This window comes from Bombus vancouverensis, chromosome 1, assembly GCF_051014615.1.
Source record: "Bombus vancouverensis nearcticus chromosome 1, iyBomVanc1_principal, whole genome shotgun sequence".
Lineage (NCBI taxonomy): Eukaryota > Metazoa > Arthropoda > Insecta > Hymenoptera > Apidae > Bombus > Bombus vancouverensis.
In genome coordinates, this window is record NC_134911.1 from 18,704,174 (window position 1) to 18,727,703 (window position 23,530).

General features: G+C 37.1%; 2 protein-coding genes across 3 annotated transcripts in view; one reads left to right on the top strand and one right to left on the bottom strand.

Annotated features, from left to right (window-relative positions):
• LOC143303220 (uncharacterized) overlaps nucleotides 1–3,436 on the bottom strand; it is a 137,278-nt gene extending 133,842 nt beyond the window's left edge. For both annotated transcript variants that reach the window (XM_076621977.1, XM_076621971.1), the window contains exon 1: nucleotides 1,404–3,436. In XM_076621977.1, coding sequence (XP_076478092.1) covers nucleotides 1,404–1,545 — 142 coding nt within the window. In that variant the 5' untranslated portion in view covers nucleotides 1,546–3,436. The remainder of the gene's footprint in view (nucleotides 1–1,403) is intronic.
• Nucleotides 1–23,530, top strand: part of LOC117153527 (protein cortex) — a 249,984-nt gene that overhangs the window by 224,942 nt on the left and 1,512 nt on the right. Inside the window, exons 2-7 of the mRNA XM_033327650.2 lie at nucleotides 15,445–15,660; nucleotides 20,340–20,613; nucleotides 21,066–21,221; nucleotides 21,895–22,033; nucleotides 22,558–22,765; nucleotides 22,847–23,168. Coding sequence (XP_033183541.1) covers nucleotides 15,445–15,660; nucleotides 20,340–20,613; nucleotides 21,066–21,221; nucleotides 21,895–22,033; nucleotides 22,558–22,765; nucleotides 22,847–23,168 — 1,315 coding nt within the window. The remainder of the gene's footprint in view (nucleotides 1–15,444; nucleotides 15,661–20,339; nucleotides 20,614–21,065; nucleotides 21,222–21,894; nucleotides 22,034–22,557; nucleotides 22,766–22,846; nucleotides 23,169–23,530) is intronic.

Sequence of the window (23,530 nt, forward strand, 5' to 3'; positions counted from 1 at the left end):
GATTCAGTAGAATCGACTGTCTGACAAAGTAGTAGTTACGAACTTCAAATGGACATACGTGACTCTCATCTAAAAAAAAAAAAAAAAAAAATCCGTTCTGTTTAAACACAATACGATTTTGAATCTATTGTACGTAATATCTCATTGACAGCTCTGAATGTACATCATGTAATCGAATGGAGCTTTTAGCACGACTGGCTAATACCTGACGGGTGTCAAAAGGATTACAGACTTCCATTGAAACGGGAGATGGTCATTTCAATTTTCCTTTCTAATTCAAATTCATTTCTAAATCGATCTCTGAAAACATGCGACATCGTTCAGTACTTTATTTTCGCTGTCGAAAAATTCTCTCTAATCACCGGAACGCAATTATCGTATGGCAACGAACAACAAAATTTTTTAAACGCACGAGTATCATCGAAATACAGGATATCGTTGCAATATCTTCTCGAATCACTTGGTCGCGACCAAACGATCATTAACTTCTCGGAACAGGACTGGAGAGTATCATAATACAGCTGCAAAAAACAGCTCCATTAGAATATATATTATTACAAAAAAAAGTCGAACGATCAGCGAGTACGTATAGTTAGGTGCTCGGATCTTAGGCGAAGAAACGATCGACCTTGCCTCGATCGAACGCTCGGTAATAATAAAACGATGCATGAACACCGCATGAAAAATATTTAATAGTCTGAGGGAATACTAACGATAAACTTCGATTTCCTGCTGCATCTGAGGGAGATCAGATATTGAAAAGTTCCACGCGTTATTCGCGTTAATCTCGATCATGGTCGATCGGACGACGCAAAGAACCAGGATAAAGGAAGGAGGCTATAGTTTTTGTTAATCCGACGATCTTGATGACGAAGATTCAGCTGTTCCGAGCGTATCATATTGAAAATAGCCTAGGAAAGGATGCACGGAATGCTGTATCATACCGGTTAGCGATTGATCAACAAAGATGACTTGTTACTACCGTCGACAGTGGTATCTCGAAGCATGGGATGCCATTTTTATCGAGATGTTATCGAACGCGTATTTATTGAGCAGGAAGAGTACACACACGCAAGAACGATCCGAGCGCGGATTTCGATGGGCTATCGCGCTTTATTAGGTTTCAAGAACTCACTTACGTGACTGTCTTTCGCGACGCTCGTACATCATTGTAATTGCTTATAAACCCGCTATCTGTTATACGTAACACGGTAAAAGTTCGATCTTAAAGTTTCTACCCGACTTGGTTTCTGCATTCCTTTACTTAGATCAAATCGAAGAATATCGATAAAGAATCCCTGGATACGTGGATTTTTATAAATTTCTTTCTGTTCCAAGTACATGTATCACTGCGTGTCTGTCTACATTTGGTTTGCGAGCTCATACGAGTTATGGAAACTTACCAATGGCGCCGGAAATCCATCGTCTGTGCACGCATCGAAGTCCCCGGGGCCTCGATCTTCCAACGACGAAGTCACCACTGCTCGACGACGTACATACGCACCTGAAATTTTCTTTCCGATCTTCTGTCCTATTATTATTCATCGAATTAAAGTCCCTCTTTCTCTATCCAATCATACGTGTTATCTGTATCGTAACGAGTGTTCGCTAAAAATATTCCATTTTAATGATCTAACTCCGTTCGTTGCAAAGTTCCGGATCACAACCATTTCACGAAAATGACCATTTCAATTTCATATTTCGAGGATATTCGATACAATTAGATTATTACACTTAGCTTCACACCTAAAGGAACGGTTCAACGATTTCATCCTCTTTCTCGTTCTCTCAACGTATCCCTGTCCTTTTCTTTGTTTGCCTGGTATCATTTTCGCGCGAAAAGGAAACGGCTCTCCGTCGGACGCCCACGTGCCATGTGCTCGTTTCAACCGCTCGTTTTTCGTAACCCGCGACGCGAATGACCCGTGACAAACTCGCATACGGAGCTCGTACCGGTTCGTTTATGAAACCCGACACCTTTGGCATTAAAACCGCATTATATGCTCCTTGGGTAGCGGAGCTGGCTCGATGGACTCCGATCTGGAACCGGAAGCGCAACACCTGTCAGACTGTTGCGCGTGGGTCTCCGTTAACCGCGACGTGCTTTGACTTTCAACAGAATTTTCATTCGGATTACAAAATCGTAGTATTTTCATCGGCGTTTTGCTCTCGATGGAATTAAAAGATACTGAAAAATTTCAAATTTGAGAATCGATAAGGCGGCATCTTTCTACAAGACCAAGACATTCCAATTGACCAGGGTACACGAGAGTCCACACCTCGATATTACGCTTCGACGAAGGTTTGTTTATCGATCGAGCTATACATGCTTCGAGGCGGCCTTTCTCTCACGTTCTCGGCTCGCAGGAAGTTGGCAAATCCTCCTTTTTTCGTTCCGTCTCTGTTCCTCCGGTTCCCTCGGCCTCGTTCGCCTCGTGCTTCTCTATCGTTCGCTCTTTTTTCACCTGTTCTTTCTTCTACGCTCTTTCGCCGTGCCCGTGCAGTTTCACGTCCTTTCTTCGTCTCACTGCCCCCGTTGCACCTCCTCCCTCGATCGCGCGCGTACCAAGCCTAATCGTCCACTTTGCCGATACGGTGAAAACGCGATTTATCCTCGTCACGCGTCACAAGGCACGACCGCTGCGAATCGAACTTGTCAGTCAATGGACGATCTCGCACTCCGTGTATCTTCTCACGAGGAAATAGTCCAAACGAGCTTCGACACCTGTTAATAAGACCATTTCTCCGTAGCTCCCTCTGTTAACATTCTCCTAGTATCATCGACGTATACGAAAATATGTTTTCTTTCGATCGAACGATCTTAGAACGGTCCGTGGTTCACTGGATGGAACGTCACGTTGTCCCGTACATAAAGCTCGTTCACTGTATCCCTGGTCTGGCCACCGCGCCGTAAGGTATCCCATCTTCTCCGAGCTCCTTTTTCCTCCATCGATCCCCTATCGATCCGCGTGATCATAGACCTCGCCGGTAATCGTCGGAAATGCCGGTACTCTCGATTACCCAGCCGATTTCCCGTAAAATTCGAGTCCATGGCAACAGAGAAACGATAGTCACGTTGGAACGTCGTTCGCGAGGAAATCCTTCGATCGAAACGAGATTTCAAACTCGAGGTTCGACGAGCCTGAAACACGACCCCGACGAACGCGACGCGAACATCCGTGAAAATGTTACACGAACGTCGAGAAGCACGAGATAAGGAGGGTCGCGGGTGGCACGCGCGAACTGGGAGGTTCGAATCGGTCGGAGATTCACAGGGTGGCTCATCCAAGGGATGACCTTGCCCTAGGACAACTCGGTGCTCCTCCTCGTCGGGGCATCGGCGAACGACTGAGGGCTGCAGACGCCGGGCCCCGGAACTGGGGACCCGACACGCCACGATCCGCTCGAGCACTGCACCGTGTTTCAGGACCAGTTCGGCCGCTTCACTTGGCTCCGAAGGAAGGATGCCGTGCGTGGTTGCTCACTCCTCGCGTTGCCCCTCGATCCCCTCCTCTGGCTCCCTCCTCTGCCTTCACCAGCCTCCTTGCTCGCTGGCTGCTACTCTCGCAACCCCCTCCCCACGTCACTCGTCGAGATCGCCCCCCTTTCGAACGCGTTGCCCCCTTGTGCTCGCTGACGAATCTCTTCTTTCGCGAGAACCTCGAGTTGGCTGTGGTCAGGGGACCGAACGCGCCGAATCGAACCATCGAAGCTTTTAGGTGCCCGCGAGGGTGACTCAGAGATCGAACTCCCTTTTACTTGCGCGTGTTTCTCTTCTACAATCTCGGCAGTGATATTTGGCGTTAATTGAATATAAAGTTTCTTTAAATATACGTAGGTTTGCTATGACTCAAGGAAGATGCGACGAATTGTATCGGAGCTGGTTTTTCCAGGTTTACTCGAATTACTGGAAAGTGGAGCTACTTCCTTATTTCCGCAGTCCCTTCGATCTCTAATGTATATTCTCATCTATATACGAAATAAATGTATGATAAAATCAAAGCATAGTATAATTTACTTTTTCTTACTATTACAATGTACATGTAAAATATTGGTATATTTATCAACTCTACTTTGTAATTACAATCACGCCTATCATCTATATTTGTCTCAAATGTATCCAATGATGTATAGATTGTCTGTGTGTTAAATGATCTAGCAAGACGCGATAACTGATCGAAGAGTTTACAGAAACTTTTAAATTCAATATAATCGAGTTACTGTACGCTTCTCACGGGTTTCATTCATTTTACTTCTAGTGCATTGACGCCTGTAACGATTCTTGAACGGAGATTTTAGTTGCAACGTATCCTTCTTTCTTATCGATATCCTGTCTTGCCGCTTTTATGTACGCTACATTTGACGTGTCTTACATAGATAATCAGCCGGTACGAGCTTACCGCGATTTGCAATCATCGCATTTTCGTTTTATCAGCCTCTACAGAATCCTGCCCCTTCGTCTTTCTGACGTATCAGTCTCGCAGATCTTCGTTTGTAAAACATTAATCTACAGCTAGTACTGCTGCCGCCCGGTCACTCGAAAGTCATCCTCCTATCTTCGTTGAATCTCTCGCGGATCGATTCGAATTTGACAAACTTGCAGCCGGTGCACCGGTGACTGGAATATCGCGAGTTCTCGCGTTGCCTACCGTTCCACCGTATCTGTACGCGAGATCTCTCCCCGTTCGAACATGTTGCACGGCGTAGTAGCAATCCTCCTCTTTCGTTGAACCAGCCGATGCAGTACGACGATCGTAGTAAGCCTGCCAAGATAGCTTGCCCCCTTCTTCCGTTGCTTTTCCTGCTGCCAATCGCATCCTGGATCCCCCCTGCGAACCTGATGGCCCACCTGGGCCCAACCTCTTCGCGTCCGACGGGAGCCAATCGCCGTGTCTAACGTACGATCTAATGTCTCGGTTGTAACGGGTGTCGAAAGTGGAGGGAGATCGATCCTGTTGCTTGTATTGCATCGCACGCACATACTATGTTCTACGTGCGACAGACTGGATTGTTACAGGGATCGAGCTTCGAGTAGAAAATACTTGACATATTTCTGATTCTTCGGGTTTCAATCGCGTTTTTATTGCTAGTAGTTTTATTTTGACTAATTACCACCATTAACTTTATTTGTGTTTCGTTTCAAGGTTTCGCGAGCATTCCAGTTCACTTTCTGCGGGCAGACTTAAAAAAAAGAGTCGCGTTTCCCATCTGCCGTTAGTTTGGCCTACTAACGTACTGATAAAAACACGATCGGACCCTGAAAATTCACAAATATATCGTCTAAACATCGGGGCAAATTTGAACAAGAAATCTCGTTTCTCGTCTGCCCTACATGTCACTTAAAGGATCACTAATACGTCGTTCAACGACCGTGAAAGATTAAAATCCAGAAAATACTTGTTACGAGAGTTTCGTGATCGACTTCTTGGAGGAATTGTCGAGGTTTTAACATGATTTCGTGATGGATTTGAGATAGGACTGTAAATATTGGCGTCAGAAATAGCGGCTTAGGTATGTTGGTATAATAGGTGTGTTGATGTTTAGGGTAAGGTTCAACAGGTGTTGGCAGGAAGTTAGAGATGGTTGTAAGTAAGTAAGAAATTCTTTTGTTACAGCTTTGAGAATATTTTATGCTTTGTTTCATAGGGAAATAAACAAAACTGTTAGGAAAAAGGAGAAACATGTTCGAGCAAGAGAATTGATGTATTAAATTGATTATTTCGACAAGTCAGGCACATTGTATGGATAAGTGAAGATACTAGTTTATACACAGAAATTTAATTAAATCCCCATACACTATGCTAACATAATATAGCACATCGAGTATAACAATATATAGGTGCTAAACCCATATAAAAATACTGACTCACTTGGAAACTTTGAAATTATTATCCGACTAACCTTTCGATACATCAAATTTTTAAGAATTTAATTTAATACTTGAATCAATACCAATGAGAAAACCAACGGTTCGTCGAACCGTACCAAATCGATCTTCATCGATTAATAAATCTAAATATCTCTCATTCGTAAATATCTTATATTACGAATCACAGGACCACCTCAATTTTATATCCTGTAACGTTTGATCGTTCGCTGTATTATCTTCGATCGGCAATTCAACAAGACTGGATCTCGTTAAAATCGTTGACCGTGTAATTAGCATGGACACGTTAATTGACCCACGTGCTCGGCCATACAGCGGGGCCACAAAGTAGGCGACACTTTGTTTCACTGTCCGTTGACCCAATTGCCACAAGAATGCCAATGTAAAACTGTAAAAATGATGACTTTGATCGCTAGAAGTATGAAAACATAAATGTCGTCACGGTTCACTTGGTGATATATTGTATCTACGGCCGCGTATGTGGCTCTAATAAGCATTTAGCTGTTTCCATAGAATTTTACGATACGATCAGCATAATTTGTCGCACGTAGGCACGACCCGTTGCGATACCGACAGCACTAATTCATTAGCCAGCGTTTCTTTCTATCCGTTTTTTCTATCCGCACCCGCTACGCGTGAACTCAATATCTGTATTACGCCGCGAGATTCTGAATCGCCAGCGGAACAACCTGTTCCCGCGAACACGTTGCTAATGCGTACGGCTTTGTGTACGTGGATTTTTCTACTGATTTCCCGCGCACGTACTCTGCGATTAATGGCGCCTCTGCAAACATCTACTTGTCCTTGTTTCGACGTCGACGATGTAGCCACGACAGTTTTCGCTTCTGTCATCATTAATAAAATTTTCGGTAATATTTCATGCTTCTATGAGACTGTGGAATTACGGATTAATTGGTTGTTTCTCGAAGATTAAAGATATTTGTCGTAAGGAGATGTTTATTGTGAACGTATATTTAATAGAAATAATAGAAATATATTTGATAGAAACATAAAGCAACATTATGCAGCGTAAACAACCATTCGAAGTATAATAATAGATGTTAAAAATGATCTCACTTATCAGAGACGAAGCTTGGTAATATAGAGAATATCCATGAAAGCTGTCTACAGATGATTGAATATCTTCATGAGCAACCGCAGCTGTCGTGCCGCATTCAAGATACTATTCTTCATCAAATGGAAATTTAAATTCATTTTCTATTCATTTTATATAGTATGAAATTAAATATACAACTTGCTATAATTATAAATTATAGAGACAGAATAAAAGAAACTTAAAATTAAATTACATTGTCACAAACAAGAAAATACTTTCCAATTGCCCTGTCCTCATTCAATCACGAAAACTGAAAACTCATCGTTGGATAATTACGCTTCGAGCTTTCAATAACCAAATAGAAAAAGAACTGTCTAACCAAGCGTATAGAAACTACATGAAAAATAGAACAGAACATAAACCTATTCGATATCTTTTACTTTTGATAAGCGGTTAATTGCTAGAGAAGTGTTCCAATGAAAACATCGTTAAAAAGGACATTGCGATTACCAAACGAGAAACAAAAGAAATCGTTCGCATACACGTTGACAGTGTAGAGATGTACACTTACATACTTGATTGAATTTTTTTCACCTTCTCTTTTTTTTTTTCGTAATCCGAATAAAAACGTTCATGGGAGGTTGAAGATTACGATGCGTCGGCATCTTTGATATTCAGATCAGAGATTTCTGGCTCGCGTGTGCAATTGCACCTGCGCATCGTAACGTCGATGCATATGCAGAACGTTTGACGTTACGGAATGAAGAGTACAACGTGCACGATGCTACATGTTCATGCCATTAATTTGTTTCCCGTGCGTACGCCGATACCGCCCGCGGTTGAATTATTCATAAGTATTCAACAGGCCACTTTCTGACAACCAGATCAAAGCTGACATTAAACGGATCGCATTCGGCCGATTTGCGGAACCGTGGAAAGAATTTTCTCGGAATTCTCGATTCTTTCTTGGCTATTCAGGTACTTGAATCTTGAGAGCATAAAGGCGAAGCTACTGTTTTTGCAAGATGCAAGAAGATTTACATTTGCTATAGAGAAAACGCTACATAATAAACGATTTCTAGGACGTCTTAAAAAGATGTCGATGATATAATAACGTATCACGGTTCAATTAATGCTTTTGTTACATTGTATGCGCTTCACGGAAGTGTCTAGTCTGTTGCTGATGTTACATTAACGCAGAAGCTGCAAGTAATGAAAGATGCGGAAGAAATTAAATTGCATTTCGATAAGATAGTACGTAGATAGCTCATTTTTCAGAATATTTGTTAAGCATTTGCAAAAATATATTATGCTTTTTTTACCATTTCGTTTCAACTATAATCAGTATAATTCGATGCGTAGTTATCTTTTTTTAAAAGCTTTTTCACATAATTAATTTTCAAAGTACAACATTGTACCCGTTGAAATACGTAGATGTATTATACATTATTATATATTATACATTTTCTAAAAATACATCTACAAAGGGTTGTAAAAAATAATTAATATTATGATAGTCTACAGTTTCAAAATATGCAAGGTTGTGATAGAATTAATATCTAGTCTAAAAATCAAATAGAATTTTGTTTAAATAGGATCTACCCATAGTATCTTAGATTTGAAAATTGCTCTCCTATAAAACAAAAAATATATAACTTATCTTTCATTTGTTCTTTCTATATATAAGCAATTACAAACTCAACATTTCCAATACGCAACATCGAAAGTGAAACGATTAAAATAAAGAGAATATCAACTTTTCCACGCTCGAAAGACTCAACGCACGAAGCAAAGAAAGGATGAACCTGAAGAACAGACAGTCTCGCGTGATGCTCATTTCTCTGCCACGCATACATTTCACGAGGGACACGAGCTCTCCTGTTAGAGTCGCTCTTCCTATCCCTTAATTCCTTGTTCTGTCATAGTTCCTCGTTGTCGTGTTGCAACTCCGTTCTCAAGGAGGACCCCCTGCGAAGTTGATCCACCGGTAAATATCGAGCTGCAGGTGTTGTGGCGCAGCTTCTCGGAGATGGCAAGGCGCCTGGGTACGTACGTATACGCGACGCATACGCGTCGCGACGCGGTATGCGTGTACGATGTCATCTGCTGACCGGTTTGAGCTGATAGAAACGCGCCACCGTGGGAAGAAGGAGCTGTTGAAGAGGACAAAGTATCGTCTGAAATGGACGTAGAAAAATGCGAAGAAATATTGGACAGTAATTTCTATGGCTGTGAGGTAGAGTTAGATTTGCAAGAGGAGCTCCTTCAGCTACGTTGACCGAGTTTCGAAGGTCCTTTGCCTTGTTCTTGCAAGTAGTCTCTGGGTCAGTGTTCCGAGTCAAAATTTGAATGGCTGTGTTTGAATGTGTGGATGTTCAGGAAGGAATATTTGATCTTGTTCTTTATATCGTTTCTTGGCATTTAAAATTATAGTTGAGCCTTACGTAATTACCGTCCAATTTATTCACGTCTTTACGATCATCATATTATAAATCAATCTGTCCATGGAAAATTACGATATACGAAACAATCCCAAGCGGAAGATGAAATTCACTGAAACATAATATTTCTATCTGGCAACCGAACATATTTATTTAATTTTTCACTCATTTATTACTAAACTGCAAACGAAATTTATGCAAATTTATACTTCTATGAGCATCTCCGAAATTGTTCCATATTATACGCGTTCTGCGCGTATGTGTACGTTTTATTTCCTATGAATGCACAAACTTCCACAGTCTTTTCATTATATACGACAATTATTAGGATGCCCGTATCTTTTTTTTAACTATATTCTTTTGCATAAACAAGACTAGTGTGTTCCAAAAACGATAAAAGTCTATCTGTAATTTTAATCGACCTGCTAATAAACCTATTGTAGCGGCCAATGTGACTGAAAGCGATTAGTTAAAAGGAAACATTGCTGAAATCCAGAAATATTCGGGACGATCTTAACCTCCCCTGTACCTTCTGCATAACCGGGATCAACCCTTCAGCACCTTGCAACAAGAGATCCGTCTAGAAAATATTGGTCAGACAGGTTCGCGCCAGCTGGACAACATTTCGACGGCGCTCGCAGCTCTTCGCTGGGGGTCCTCTACATTTTCGGTGCCTATGGGAAAATCTTCCGCGATTTCTTACTACGCAACGTCAAGACAGCTGTTTGAAGTTTTTAAGGTTTAGCTTCATGCAAATCAGACGCTAGACCGCTGAATTTATTGGCTTCGAATGTCACGTCATCAAAGACAGCAGCGAGAAAATCGTGATACGCCTCTGGCCCACCGTGGGACTTGGTTCCTTGACGATCTTTTCCTCGAAGCTTTCCTGTTTGATTTTTTTCTAGAGTTCGTGAGAATGAGCCGAGGATTCTGGTGTACGTATATGAGAACGCACGTTGACCTGATGATATGAACAATTTTTCGATTGGAATATAATTAAAATAGTCAGAGAGAGAAACAAGTATTACAAAAATGAATAAGTTCTAAGATAAAATTGTAAAATATCTTCGTTAATCGTCTATTGATTTTTATCGACTTTTTAATTTTATTGTATATTCACGTTGACACTTTGTATAATATTAATAGAATATTATTTAGTAATGAAAAAATGTTTCTTTCACGATTTACGTAATAGTCTTTGAATTTGTAGCGTTTCTAATAATACGTCGTTTATGTGTATTTACACTAACCGTATTCAATTAACCGTAAAATTCAATTTAATCCCATCATAAAATTCTATTACGCATACATTCGTATGATGCTTACAGAGATTAATCATCATTTTCGTAATAAAAATATATCTTGTTAAAATTAACCAAGTGTCGAACTGGCAGGAGACGAACAGTTTATGTAATTGAAGTTCATGTAATACCAGTTCATTGATTTTCTCTAGTCCCTGACAATATTTGGTTCATATAATAATTCAGATAAATAGTTTCGATCAATAAGAATTCATTTAAACGGAGTTTTACTATACTCTAACATAATACGCTATACATAACTCACAATACATTAACAAAATACATAAAACTGAGTAAAATTCCCACCCTTCTAATCTACAAAAATCCTCCACCTGCCTACAGTGATTTCAGCTCAGGCATTTTTTAAATTTGCTCCCACGGGTATCATTGGCAATCATCATCTCGGTCCATAAAATTCGATCCACGGTTTCCACGCGACAGGGTCTCGTCTTAAACGGATAAGCTGGAATCCCGGCGGATTTTCCGCGTGAGTAGCGTGCAAGAAACACGACCGACGAAATCTCGAACGTTTAATCTCCGAGCGGCCTTACCTCCCGGTCATCGTGGTCCCGTCCAGCTTTATGCAAATGCGCGAGACTCGGTGACGGGGTTGCAGGGAGGGACACGAGGACGTCTCCTATGCGACGCGCCGGTTCGCATTATGTACACTGTACACCATCCGGACAGAGAGATGGTGGTTACGTTTCTTCTCTCGCACCCCATAAATTACCGGGCGTACAACATTTAATGGGCCGGTGCCTATGCCGGGGCCAGATCCCTTTGCTACCTTAACGCCATATCGCGTGTTTAGCGCCGCGGGGCACTCACGAGCGGAAAATACACTCAGCGACGACAACTTTATTTTATTCAGCCTGCCCCGACGTCGATAAGAACGAATATACAAGGTGTCCGGTAACCATAAACGGCGTTACAGCCGACCAGGATATGATTACTAGCGCAGTGGTATGATGAAAATGTAGAGTAAAGTTTCTGTACATGAGGCTTCGGTTTCAAGAAGAACGATTTCGATCATCTGCTATTAATTCTAAATTTCAACTTGATAAATTTCTCCTTATGTTATTTGCTAAGTCAACAGTGTATTTTAGATATATTAATATTTTAGTAGTAGAATGGAGAAGAATTGAAATTAATCGATATTCTTGTTTTCGACCAATTAAGAGAACTGTGTAATAATTATTTAGTTTAAAGGGCATAACTGCGTGCGAAATATTATGCTTGACATTTTGAACTGTTCTACATTGACTGTTCTACGTCACTTAATCTTATCATTAATGAAATTGTTTGAATCGAATTCAATAAAAGAGACTAGTAGTATGGTATAAATCGAGAGAAAGTAAGATGAAAGTATTGATATTGTTCTTGTTTATTAATTCAAATATGAACAGAAACAGAAGTTCAGAATCCAAAAATGTATAATCAGAACTTGAGCTTAGTCACACACATACGCATATACATACCGAGTAGATTTTCAAAATTGTTTCTCTTGAAAACAAAGCCTCATGTGTGATAAATTTGTCTTACTTTTTCCACTTACTTTTTTATGAGGAATCATCCATTGCTTACTCGATGATGCCATCGGTTACTGGACACCTTGTATGCTATGGCTAAATACTATTTCAATGCTATAGCGTGTTTCATATTTAACTCATTATTTGTTCTATTGAAACAAAATGGATCATATATAATTCAATAAAATAATATAAAATAAAAAATGTTATGAATCCATTATTTCCTTAAAAAACGAAAGGAACTTTTGGAACAATCTAATACATACACGTGTACATGATTTTTGGCGCTTTGGATAGTAATTCACGGTTTGATTTCATGGAATGATTGCTTGTAAAGACCTGTGTGTGTGGACTCGTTAAGAGACAATAAGATGAATTAGGAAAATATTAGTTTTAATTGATTTCAAGAGCAGTTGATTTAGTTATTACTATTTGGTTGGTGTTTGCGTAATGTCGTTTTACTGAAGCTTCAATCTGATGATTTAGTACCCATTAAGTTATATTCTACTATCAATTAGCCATTTCAATAGTTTTGAAACCAAAACTCTAACTGGTGTCAATAATTTCTACAATTTTTTGTCCTTTTCTAGTTTTAAGATTTTTAAAATTTCTTACATTGTCAAAGACAAAAAGCAATCGATGTAGAATTTATTACAGAAACGATGCAGTTTCCTTGTCGTAATAATCTTTAGAAATGTGAATTGTGTCGGGCCAACTCCCCCTTTGAGTTCAAAAATTACGCGAAGCCTATTCATATAGTATAAATGGGGTATAGCCTTAAACCAGTTTAGTAAAACTCGATTTTCTGTTAGCTTTGATGTCTGACCATAGAAATAGAGACTACAAGATTTCTTTCGTATTGCCTTCAGCTATACTATGTGCGTTCAAATACGTTTCTAAAATTTGTATATGTTGAAAAATTGTAAAAAAGTATAAATGTTATCGCGCGTTATGAAACATTTGAGCAATAAATTTATTATACGGAATAATCAATGCCGAAATTCCACAAGGTTTTTCTTTCATAGCAAATTGTTGGTTATATTTCTTATTCTAATTTTTGACCCCACAATATCGAGGAATTTAAATGATAAACAATGTAAGTGTCAGAAGCAAAGCTTTCTAATAAGAACAAACAAAAAAGACGTATATCACTTATACAATATAGTTTATCACTTGAACACTGTAAACCTCCAGTCTTTACAGACTTAATGAGAATAAATGGTAAAAAAATGTATTGTATTAACTAAATTTATTTACTTCATTTCTTTCATTTTTCTCAAACACAGATTAATTGGCCTTACCTTTTGCTTGGATTTATAAGGACTCTTTCTTATATCCCCATAATCCCCTAATCTAAATTTTATACAAACGTACCGTATGAAGTAGATGCAAAACTCCGAGTAGCAAAATTAACACAATTGCCAGAATTAGTTAAAGCAGCCGCCGAGTGACATAAATGGCACAAATATGAAGAAATTCAATGTTATTATAATATATGTATAAAGATAAGATTTTTCTATAATAACCCTAAACATATGGATTCTTCGTTTAAAATTCAGCCATCTCTGCCTATCTTTACATTAAGTTTTAAACCAGATAATACTGTACAAATAGTTTTCTAATCATTCTCGGGGATAACTTCACTTTCTGCAAGTGTCTTGATACTTATGGATACGAGCATATCTCTACCTCGGGATGCTTCTAAAAGCCAAAATACATCATTCTAGCACTTACGACTCTTTCCACCGTATCTCACATGGCACATATATGTTACCTTTCTTCTTTCTTCGATACTCGCATCTTTGATCGTTCCAACTCCTCGAATCAATTTCGCAGACTTGCCAACAAAGAGAAGGAAAGGGTGACAGAAAGGAAAGCGAAGAAATGCCAGCGTATAACCAATTACAGTAACATCCTCGAAAGAAAACCGCATGACATAGAACCAGAAGCGAGGAGCAATAAATCGCGATACAGACGATTTAAATGGACGATCGTTCACCGTTACGGCCGAGAGAACGGCCTCGAGGGAACGCCATCGTAACTCGGAATTAGGATGCCACCTTTCTGCTTTCCCGTTTAAAGTATCGTCCCGGAAATCCAAGGCAGAAGCGCGTTGCTTGTGGCCGTTCGTGCAGCAGAAGAAGAGCCAGTATATTTATAGGAATTTCTCGCGATAAGTCCAAAATATCATGCACGGAGCCTAACAAACACACACTCAATCCTTTGGAAATATAACTTTGTGCATAAGTTATGGTCTTCATATTTCATTAACCTTTATCGTGATTTTTATCACGTAATGATGTTTGGTATATCGCGATTTTCGGCCCCGAACGCATAAATTTCAAAATTTTCCTCTTGGCAAAAATATTGGACCTGCGATTGCGCCCGGGCGAGCTGTTTTTAACGAATTTTAATAAATTTTAATGAACGATGAAGGCGATTGAAGAGAAGAAGTTTAGAAGTTTTAGATAATGTCACGAACATTAAGAAATCGATTAGAAAGAATAAGAAATTCAAACCTGTTCGTACGTAGCTGAAAATCCAGTAGACAAGATCAGGTTCAAGACCCAGTTCTATTTGTCATTCGTTCGAAACCAGATGTTCGCTGGGGGTATAAGGCCTGCTCAATATAAATATTATCCCTTCGTACTTCACTCTACTAGATGTACATAATGCTAGTAGCTCAAATTATTTTGCCAAAAGTCCTTTATCTTCGTACAATGATAAATAAAATGTTGAATTTTACGTGTGACTTAATTTGTTCTCTTCTAATTTGAAGAATCTGCGAAAAGGTATAGGATAAGGGATTCAGCAGCAATATAACGATCGATAAATTTTAATATTTACATAATATTTTATTTCATAGTTTTGCATTGTATTTTTCGTTCCAATAATAAGACATTAAGAAAATTCAAGTAGAATTATGGATAGATAGTATTATAGGATTGAAAATATAAATTGAATTATATTATATTCTACGGATGTATCTCATCTATAATATTATTTAGAATATTCTATTATATTCTCTAATATCTATATTTTAGTAATTAATTGTTTTTATGAATATTTCTTACATTACAATTTTATTGTTATTAATCAGAGTATAAGGTAAATTGTAAAGTAATTAAAGTTAATGTATCGTGTAAATTATATTACTTCCAGTTTCAATAGATAATATAAAATATTGTATATTATATAGATCAGTTAAAAAAGAAGTTTTTTTTTTCAGAAAAATGTTCCGAGATCAATTGCCTTGAACTGTCAACCCTGTGATGCAAAATCTACTTCGCAAGTTGCTAGAAAGTATCCATTTAAGTTTCCAAGTCAGGGTCATGCGGAAGATAGATTTATAAACATCAAATACAACAAGGAAGCTGCAAATTATCTTCTGACAAAAAAACCCAATAGTATGTTGAAGCAAAATGAAATCGATGTGTTTAAGCAGGTAAGCTAAATTTAGTTACATTAATTCAATAATCTAACAGAAATAATAAATTTTATACTTGATAAATTTTTTTAACATGATTTATATGAAGTTACATAATTTTCAAATACAGTAGACCATGAACTTTGATAACTTCATATATTATAAGAATTCTACATTTTCTCTATAATAGTTTCCACTTTCTTTTTCACAGAAGATAAAAAACAAAAGGTTCGTCCTTTTATCAATTATACAATTAAATTTTTCTTAAGCGTTCTTAAGATCTTAAAATTTTAAGCTCTTAAAATTTAAAAATCTACATATTACACATATTTTCAACCCGCAAATATTTTCTATTCCAAGGAATTCAATACAACGAACACAGTTACAACGAACGCGACAGTTATCAGAATTTTTCGGACAAAATGTAATATTATTATATCGTTGAACTGTGAAGTTTCAGAATAAAAAATTATTCAGTCACGTAAGTAGTATATACGGTATCTTATAAAGTACAGTATTGTACTAATTTTTGCATGAAGAATCTTATTAATGTTACAAGCTCCGCTGAAGTAAAATGATGACACTCTGACCGGACCATTAGACGTACTTCCAATTTGCACATATAATATTTTACAAGATTATTATGCATAAACTATTCAATCTGGGCGGATCTCTATGTTGAATATCCTTGATTCCCAAAATAAATGACTTAAAATACGTACCGGTTTTAAAGCTTGTTCACAGCATCGTCCGAAACGGTCGTATTACGCGATCTTAATGGATCCGAATGTTAGAAAAATGTTTGAACGGTAGTTGTTGCAACATCAAACATTGAATTAGCATAAATGCTGTCCGGATGTAGGCGTAAGTTATCTTGTTCATGTTTATCGACGTAAGGGTATATAATCTTCGATAATTGATAGAGATAAGATCGAAATCACGGCGGAGAAGAGACTCACTACACGGAAATTACTGTTCTTAGACGCCGAGAAAATAGTTGAAGTTTCACGGGAATAAAAAAGAAGATAAATGGAAAAACAAAGAACTTCGTCCTTATCTTCTTCTATCTCTGAATGTATCGTGTTGTCCCTTGTGGTGTGTAAGGACTACCAACAGATGATTTTCAGAATGAATATTTATTAGGTCGTACACATAATCCGACAATAGGATTTGATAATACTAATGCGAATTCGTCTCGTGAAAGTATCATAAAGGTTCAATGATGTTTAGGCCGGTTTTACACGCCTGTAGCGATACACATATCGCGAAATGCGTACCGTGTGAATGTCGCCATTTGTTTCAATGTTTCGCCTGACTTCTTTATAGGAAAAAACATGGTTGTCAAGATACACGATGGATACACGAAATGAGTATCGCGATACTGCGTTTAACGAGAATCGTCGTGTGAATGTTTCCATTGGTGTACATGAATATTCAGTATCTATCATACACGTATCTTCGCGTGAAACCGGTCTAAAATGTCCACGATGCTTTATTGGAAAATTGCTGCAAAATGTAGTATGCACGTATACAATGTAGTATATAAGTCGTTTCGTAAGTTGTTTTATTTTGTTTCCTTATCTTGTCAAGAATTTGGTATAGAAGTATAGGAAAGTATTCCACACGAGTTCAATCGTCAGTGTATTCTTCCCGCTTTTCTATCTCGCTTCAAAAAAAAACTGTGGTTTAGAATTTGAACGAAGTTTCTTTCTTGGAACTTCGAAACGATGTTTGACATGTTTCTACATGCAGAACTTTCGGACAGATTAAATTATTATTCCCAGTTTTTATTATTTGTTTGTCTATTCTTACGAAATTCATAAATACTGTGGTTCTGATTGTCATTCTTCCATCATTCTGCTAGCCCTTTTGAAATTTTTCCTTATTAAAGATTTTATAATAAAGAGAAGAATCGAAAAGTAACGATATAATTTTTACGTAGAGCAACGATATTTTATCGAATAACAACAATGGAAGAATACGAGAACTTATGAAACGACCTAAAAGAAATTATAAAAATAGAATCTAGAATTTTTTTACCAGAAACATAATATTAGAAATTATAACAAAGAATTTTAATAATTATTAATAAAGAATTCCGAAGCTTTTGAAGTGAACCTAATCAGCAGGGAAATAAGTGACACGAACTTACTGAACATTTATTGGATGATTAATATACAAGAAAAGTAGAAAGGAGATATGAAGTTATAAAATTGATCGGAAAATTCTAATTAAACGGAAATCTCAAAGTTGTTGGCTGAAGAAGTTCCAGGAATGTAATTTCCTGTGTGTAACGCAACTTCGATATCATTACTGTAATAACAGGCAGCAACATGGTAGCATAGTTTCCTCTGCCGATTTTCTTCTATGTCCCGTCCTTTTCTTCCTTCTACCTGTTTTCTTCTCCTCTGCTTGATATTCGACCAGAGCACTCTTCACTTTATCCTTATTTCCGTATAATGGATCTTTATCTATGAATATAGCTTCATTGATGCACACCGTTTCACGATGCGATTTATGGCGATAATCGCACGCTGTGGCTTATTTTCGTCTCGTTTTAAAGATGAAGAGAGAAGTTACTGAGATTATTATTATTATGAGAGAGAGAGAGAGAGAGAGAGAGAGAGAGGAAGGGGACGAGAGGAAGCTTGGAAATCTTTACCCTAGGGAATAGGGAGATTGTGTGCAATAGTGGGTTATTTAGAAGATTCAGATGTAGATAATGACGACGAGATTTTTATTTGATCATTTTCTGAATGAATTGTGAAAAAATGACAATCCGTTAACTAGGAAAAACGGGTTAACTCGTTACTCGGTTTCCCTAATCTCGTGAACATAATAATTTCATTATTTATGAATCTCCTACTTTTTTATGTATTACCTCGTTTATGCTGAAAATAAATTGGATGTATCGTATATGATATATGGAAGAATTAAAATCATCTATCAGAGATTAATTTGTTTTTATTAACTTGTAACGTTGTTGCAGGATTATAGAAATTTCTACTTAAACGATGACCTGGTTAGCAGGTTAAAAAGTTTTTAAGTAGATGATAAAGGAGGTGGAATATGAGAAGAATTTCTCTCCTTGAGAGGCAATCCTGTAGGTTCGATCTTAAAGAGTTTGAAATATTATAGATTTTATGGCGTTCAATGTACATGTTTCTGAACTCTAGAAGGGTTGAAATATTTTTGTCGAAGAGATTTCTGAAGATACTATAATAAAGACATGATTTGTTGATAATTACTTAACCATAGTTTCAAATGTAAATTGCATTCTGATTTTATCGTTTAGTTTACTTTAATGTTACGCAAGTTTTCATTTTCGACATTAACTGACAATAAGTTTCTAAACGTTAGATTTGGATCCATGATTTATGAATTTATAAGATCTAACTATTTGAATGTAACAGCTTTTAAACTTTAAGATGAATGGAATATCTCAGTTTGAGAAATTTTTCGAAGTATGGAAAAATCATTTCTTCTAAGGATTCTAAATCAAAATTTATCACATTTCACGAACTATAAAATACTTCAGTGATAGAAATCAAATATGTGATGAAACAAATGACAATTTTAAGTAATGTTACATGTAAATGTTTAGATGGATGTTAAACGAGCTCAAACGTATACCGTTTCATTATCGCATTATACACAGTTCACTTCCGATAGTACGAAACAAGATCATTATCATGTCATTAAATCCTCATAATCGATGAATGTGTTATAAACGAACGCCGACGCGAACTACGATGTCGAATCGATCGTTAGCGACTCCGATTGTTCGTGTTTAAAGACCTAATCGATCGATCGTAATTACCTCACGAGCGATAAATCGATTTCTAATTAAGATCGTGACGCCTGAGGAAAATGGGGAATCAACTATTATACACGTATTCTATACGTATTTAATTCTGATCATAGTACATTATTTTAGTCTTCACCTTTTCCGAAATTCTATGATAACATTTTTCAAGCTAATGTGAAACCTAATTATGAAATGATAATTTGGATCTCAAATTATCGCTCAAATACTTGTCTCTAATCGATCATCTATTGAATTTGTTGTTTAAGGTCAACTAAATTGTCGAGAATATTAAGAAATTTTGTAAATTCTAGTTTGTTCTAATTTATATACTGTAAATTAATGTAATATCGTTATTATTACATTTTCAATGTTTATACGTTTGTGAGCAACGTAAAAACGAAAAATTGTACGAAATATACAAAATATAGAGACATATTAAATAAAATATGCGAAATCTCATTCTCATTGCAACGTGTATTTAGTGTGTGAAAAGAATCTTTATGTTTCTTTAATTGTGTTTATAAAAATCGGATTTGCATAAACACCCACAGTCTAATTATTATATACAACTTTATTGTACATATACTTGATTTCTCTTGATCAATCCAAGCTGAAGCTTCATTTACAATCTAAAGTTGTACTGGAAGTAAGAATTACAAAAACGTTGTAAAATTCGCATTCAATTTACCAAGGTTCGTATTTTATCTTATTCCGGTTGAAAATTCTCGTGTTGAAACCGCGAGATACGGAGACGTTTCAAAAATTCACATTCGATTTACCAAAAAGAAAGGAAACGAAAGAGAAAATGTAGAAATTCACAGGAACACACAGTGCAAATTTTTCGCTGTCAAGTGTCGCTTAAGTCACTAAACCCTGACAAACGGCACAGCTGGAATCTCTGTCGGATAATTGGCGAAAGAAATTTATGCACCAATTAATGGTGAAAGAAAACGTAATACCAGGGCTGAGGCAGAAACAAGTGCTGCGCCGCAGCCACTTATCCTCGGAAAACAAGGTGCCTGGAAGCTTAGTAGGCCTACCTAAAGACCTGTGGGACGAGGAATACTTCAAAGATGGAATGTGGAAATCGAAGCCACGAAAAAGGCCTTTAATAGGCATTATGTATTCCATATTAAATACGCATGACTTCTCCACGTTATCAGGTAAGAATTCCATGGCGTATTTAGAACGTTTCCCATGATGTATAAAAATATGGTGGCATGTCATCGTGTACTATCAGCTTCCTTCATTTACATGGAAAGTTGTATTTTAATCTTTCGATATTCGCATTTGTATTATTATATATCTAATTACGATTTACGAATTATATACTTAAATTGACTGTATTACTATACCTCTCATATTTGTCTTTTTATTTCGAAAATTTATGAACCTACTTTGATACTAATGTTTTCCTTATTGACTTGTTTAATAATATGTCTCACTGTTTATTAAAGATCTTGATTATGTACTCCGTAGTTTGTATGTTTCCCAGATGTTTATAGTACTCTATACTATAATATTATATTATTATATTAGATTACGCCGTAGTATACAATGCACGGAATATGTTTGAGAGAATATATTGAAATTATGTTTATTCTTTGTTTTTAAGAGTATCAGAAACGACGAATTGATTGGAGTTCAGCAAATGCAATCGCGGTAGCAACTGATGATGTAGTGAAATTTTACAATATATTCAAATCTGATATTCTGGACTCGATAAGCCTGAAAATACATAATGTTGATTCATTAAAATGGAATAACGCTGGTAGGTAACGCTACGCAAAATATATAATTACTGATGTGTTAAAGACTCTATTACGCACATTAAATCTATTAAAAATTGAAAGCTGAAACTGCCTACAATGAACATAGCTACAAAAGTATAAAATTAACGTATTTCGTTACATTTTCCCGATATCGTTAGATACATATTTTTTTTATTTACTTTATTATTGAATATCCGGACAGAATTAAATTTTTCATTATTTTAAAATAAATAATCTCAATCTAATACCACATCTAATTTATTATATCGATTGCGAATCTTAAAAATAAACGCGTTTGAGATTTTCTGGCTACGAACTTATCGACTTACAAAATTCTGCATTCCTTTTCGCCATCTACCAATTGATATTTAGAAACAACATAGATTGGAGATTCTAATAAATTTGGAAAATTCCCTATAGTATTTCAAATATGATATACCATATCCGAAATCCATTATTCAAATATCCATGGACTTGCGAGTTGCAAGTTATAACGCTATAACAAAATACCTAAATGGGAAGTTAATATCAATTTTTAAATTCGTTAATCCATAAACGAAGAGATCGTGTCTACATTAAAATAATTCTAATTTCAATTTTTGCATTGCAAACATCAATTGTTGTAATTAATATTGACATTATCTTACAAGAAAATTCTACATTTCTGTCCAGGTAATAAACTGTTGATATGCACTCCGTCGTTTGTGAGACTGTACTGTACAGATAGGCAGAAGGCGATTTGGACGACAGCCACGTGCGATAGTGACGTGACTTGCGTCTGCTGGTCTAAGAATGACCAACATGCCGTCACGTGAGTAGTATCCATCTATACAGAGATTTGTGGTTGTTGCATAAATATAAGATAAACACGAATGACCATTCATCATCGAATATCATTTCAATCTATTAACGACGTTTTATTACGATCTGATCTGGCTTGATAAATGTCATTGATTTACTTACCACAATTATGTACTTGTTGATCGTCTGCGGTCTCGCGTCGCCTCGCCGTGAGCCACTTTTTAATTATTCTATTACTATGTCGTTAACATTACAATTTATGTTCGTTATAAAATCTAATAAGTGAATCGAATCTTTCCCTAGGTCTTATCTTTCTACTTGTGTTCATAAAGATACGAATTTGCATAAAACTACTTATAAATCTACTCAATCTTCAATTATTATTACAATTTAATGACCAGTTTAGTAGGTGTTTCAATAAGTTAACAAAGTTCAGAGTGCTGTCGGTAGGGTGCTTGCTTTCATTTATATTTCGTTTGTAATTAGCTAGAAAATGGATATAAATTATATGTATATTTCTTTAATATTGCGCAGTGCTGACCGAAGTATGATCACGATATATTTAGCTCAGGATGGCGAGGTCGTTAATTCGTTCCCCGCGCTTTCTTCAACTATTTTAATAATCGCATTTTCATCGAATTATGGATATCTCGCAACTTCGGCGATAGAAGGGAAAGTTCGGATTTTCCAGTGGCCAAATTTGATCGTGCACATTGACATTCTTTACTACGAGCCTATTCTAGTAAGTCGATATCTCCCGTTACACACTTCTATCGTCTGCAAAGTTGGACACTGTTTAAAATGAATTATGTACTATATTCAGGCTTTAGCTTGGCACCCGTACGAAAGTGGTTTATTATGCATAGGCGGTGGCCTGGGTGACGCTTCGCTGACCCTTTGGGACATGAACAGGTTAAGTACACCGACTTATCGCGACGTCCGGTTCCAAGGTATCGTGAAGAATATGTTATGGAATAAGCACAGTGGTGAGCTTGTCGTTCACTGGTCGTACGCGGAGCGGCATAATGACACATGCACTGCGATACCGGTTCTCGCAAGCCTCGATCGCATTGTGGACGAGGTACCTTTGGATAAGGAAATGCGAATCAACGCCATTATGTGGAATTCTGATCAAACGCAGTTAGGTACGTGAGAATCCTCTCGTTTATTTTATTATTCGATGAAACTGTGAAATCGTAATTGGATCTGTGATAAGTGTCACGTGTATTAAACGTAATAAGGGCTTCGGATTCGAAGAGTCTAGTGATTTATGAGACGAGAAGAAGATTATTAGACGTAATATGAAAATATAAAAATTCGTTAAGTCCCATGGTATCTGCACTTGGTGTTATTTCTGTAACTGTGATCGATCGTGATCAATTATGAGTTCCGTAGAATGCTCTCTGTGAGTACTATGCTAGTACTATGTCCTTTGATGTTATATGATGTCCCTATGCTGAATTTGAAATATGTTTTTCTGTATCTATTCTGGTAGATAGGTTTCGAG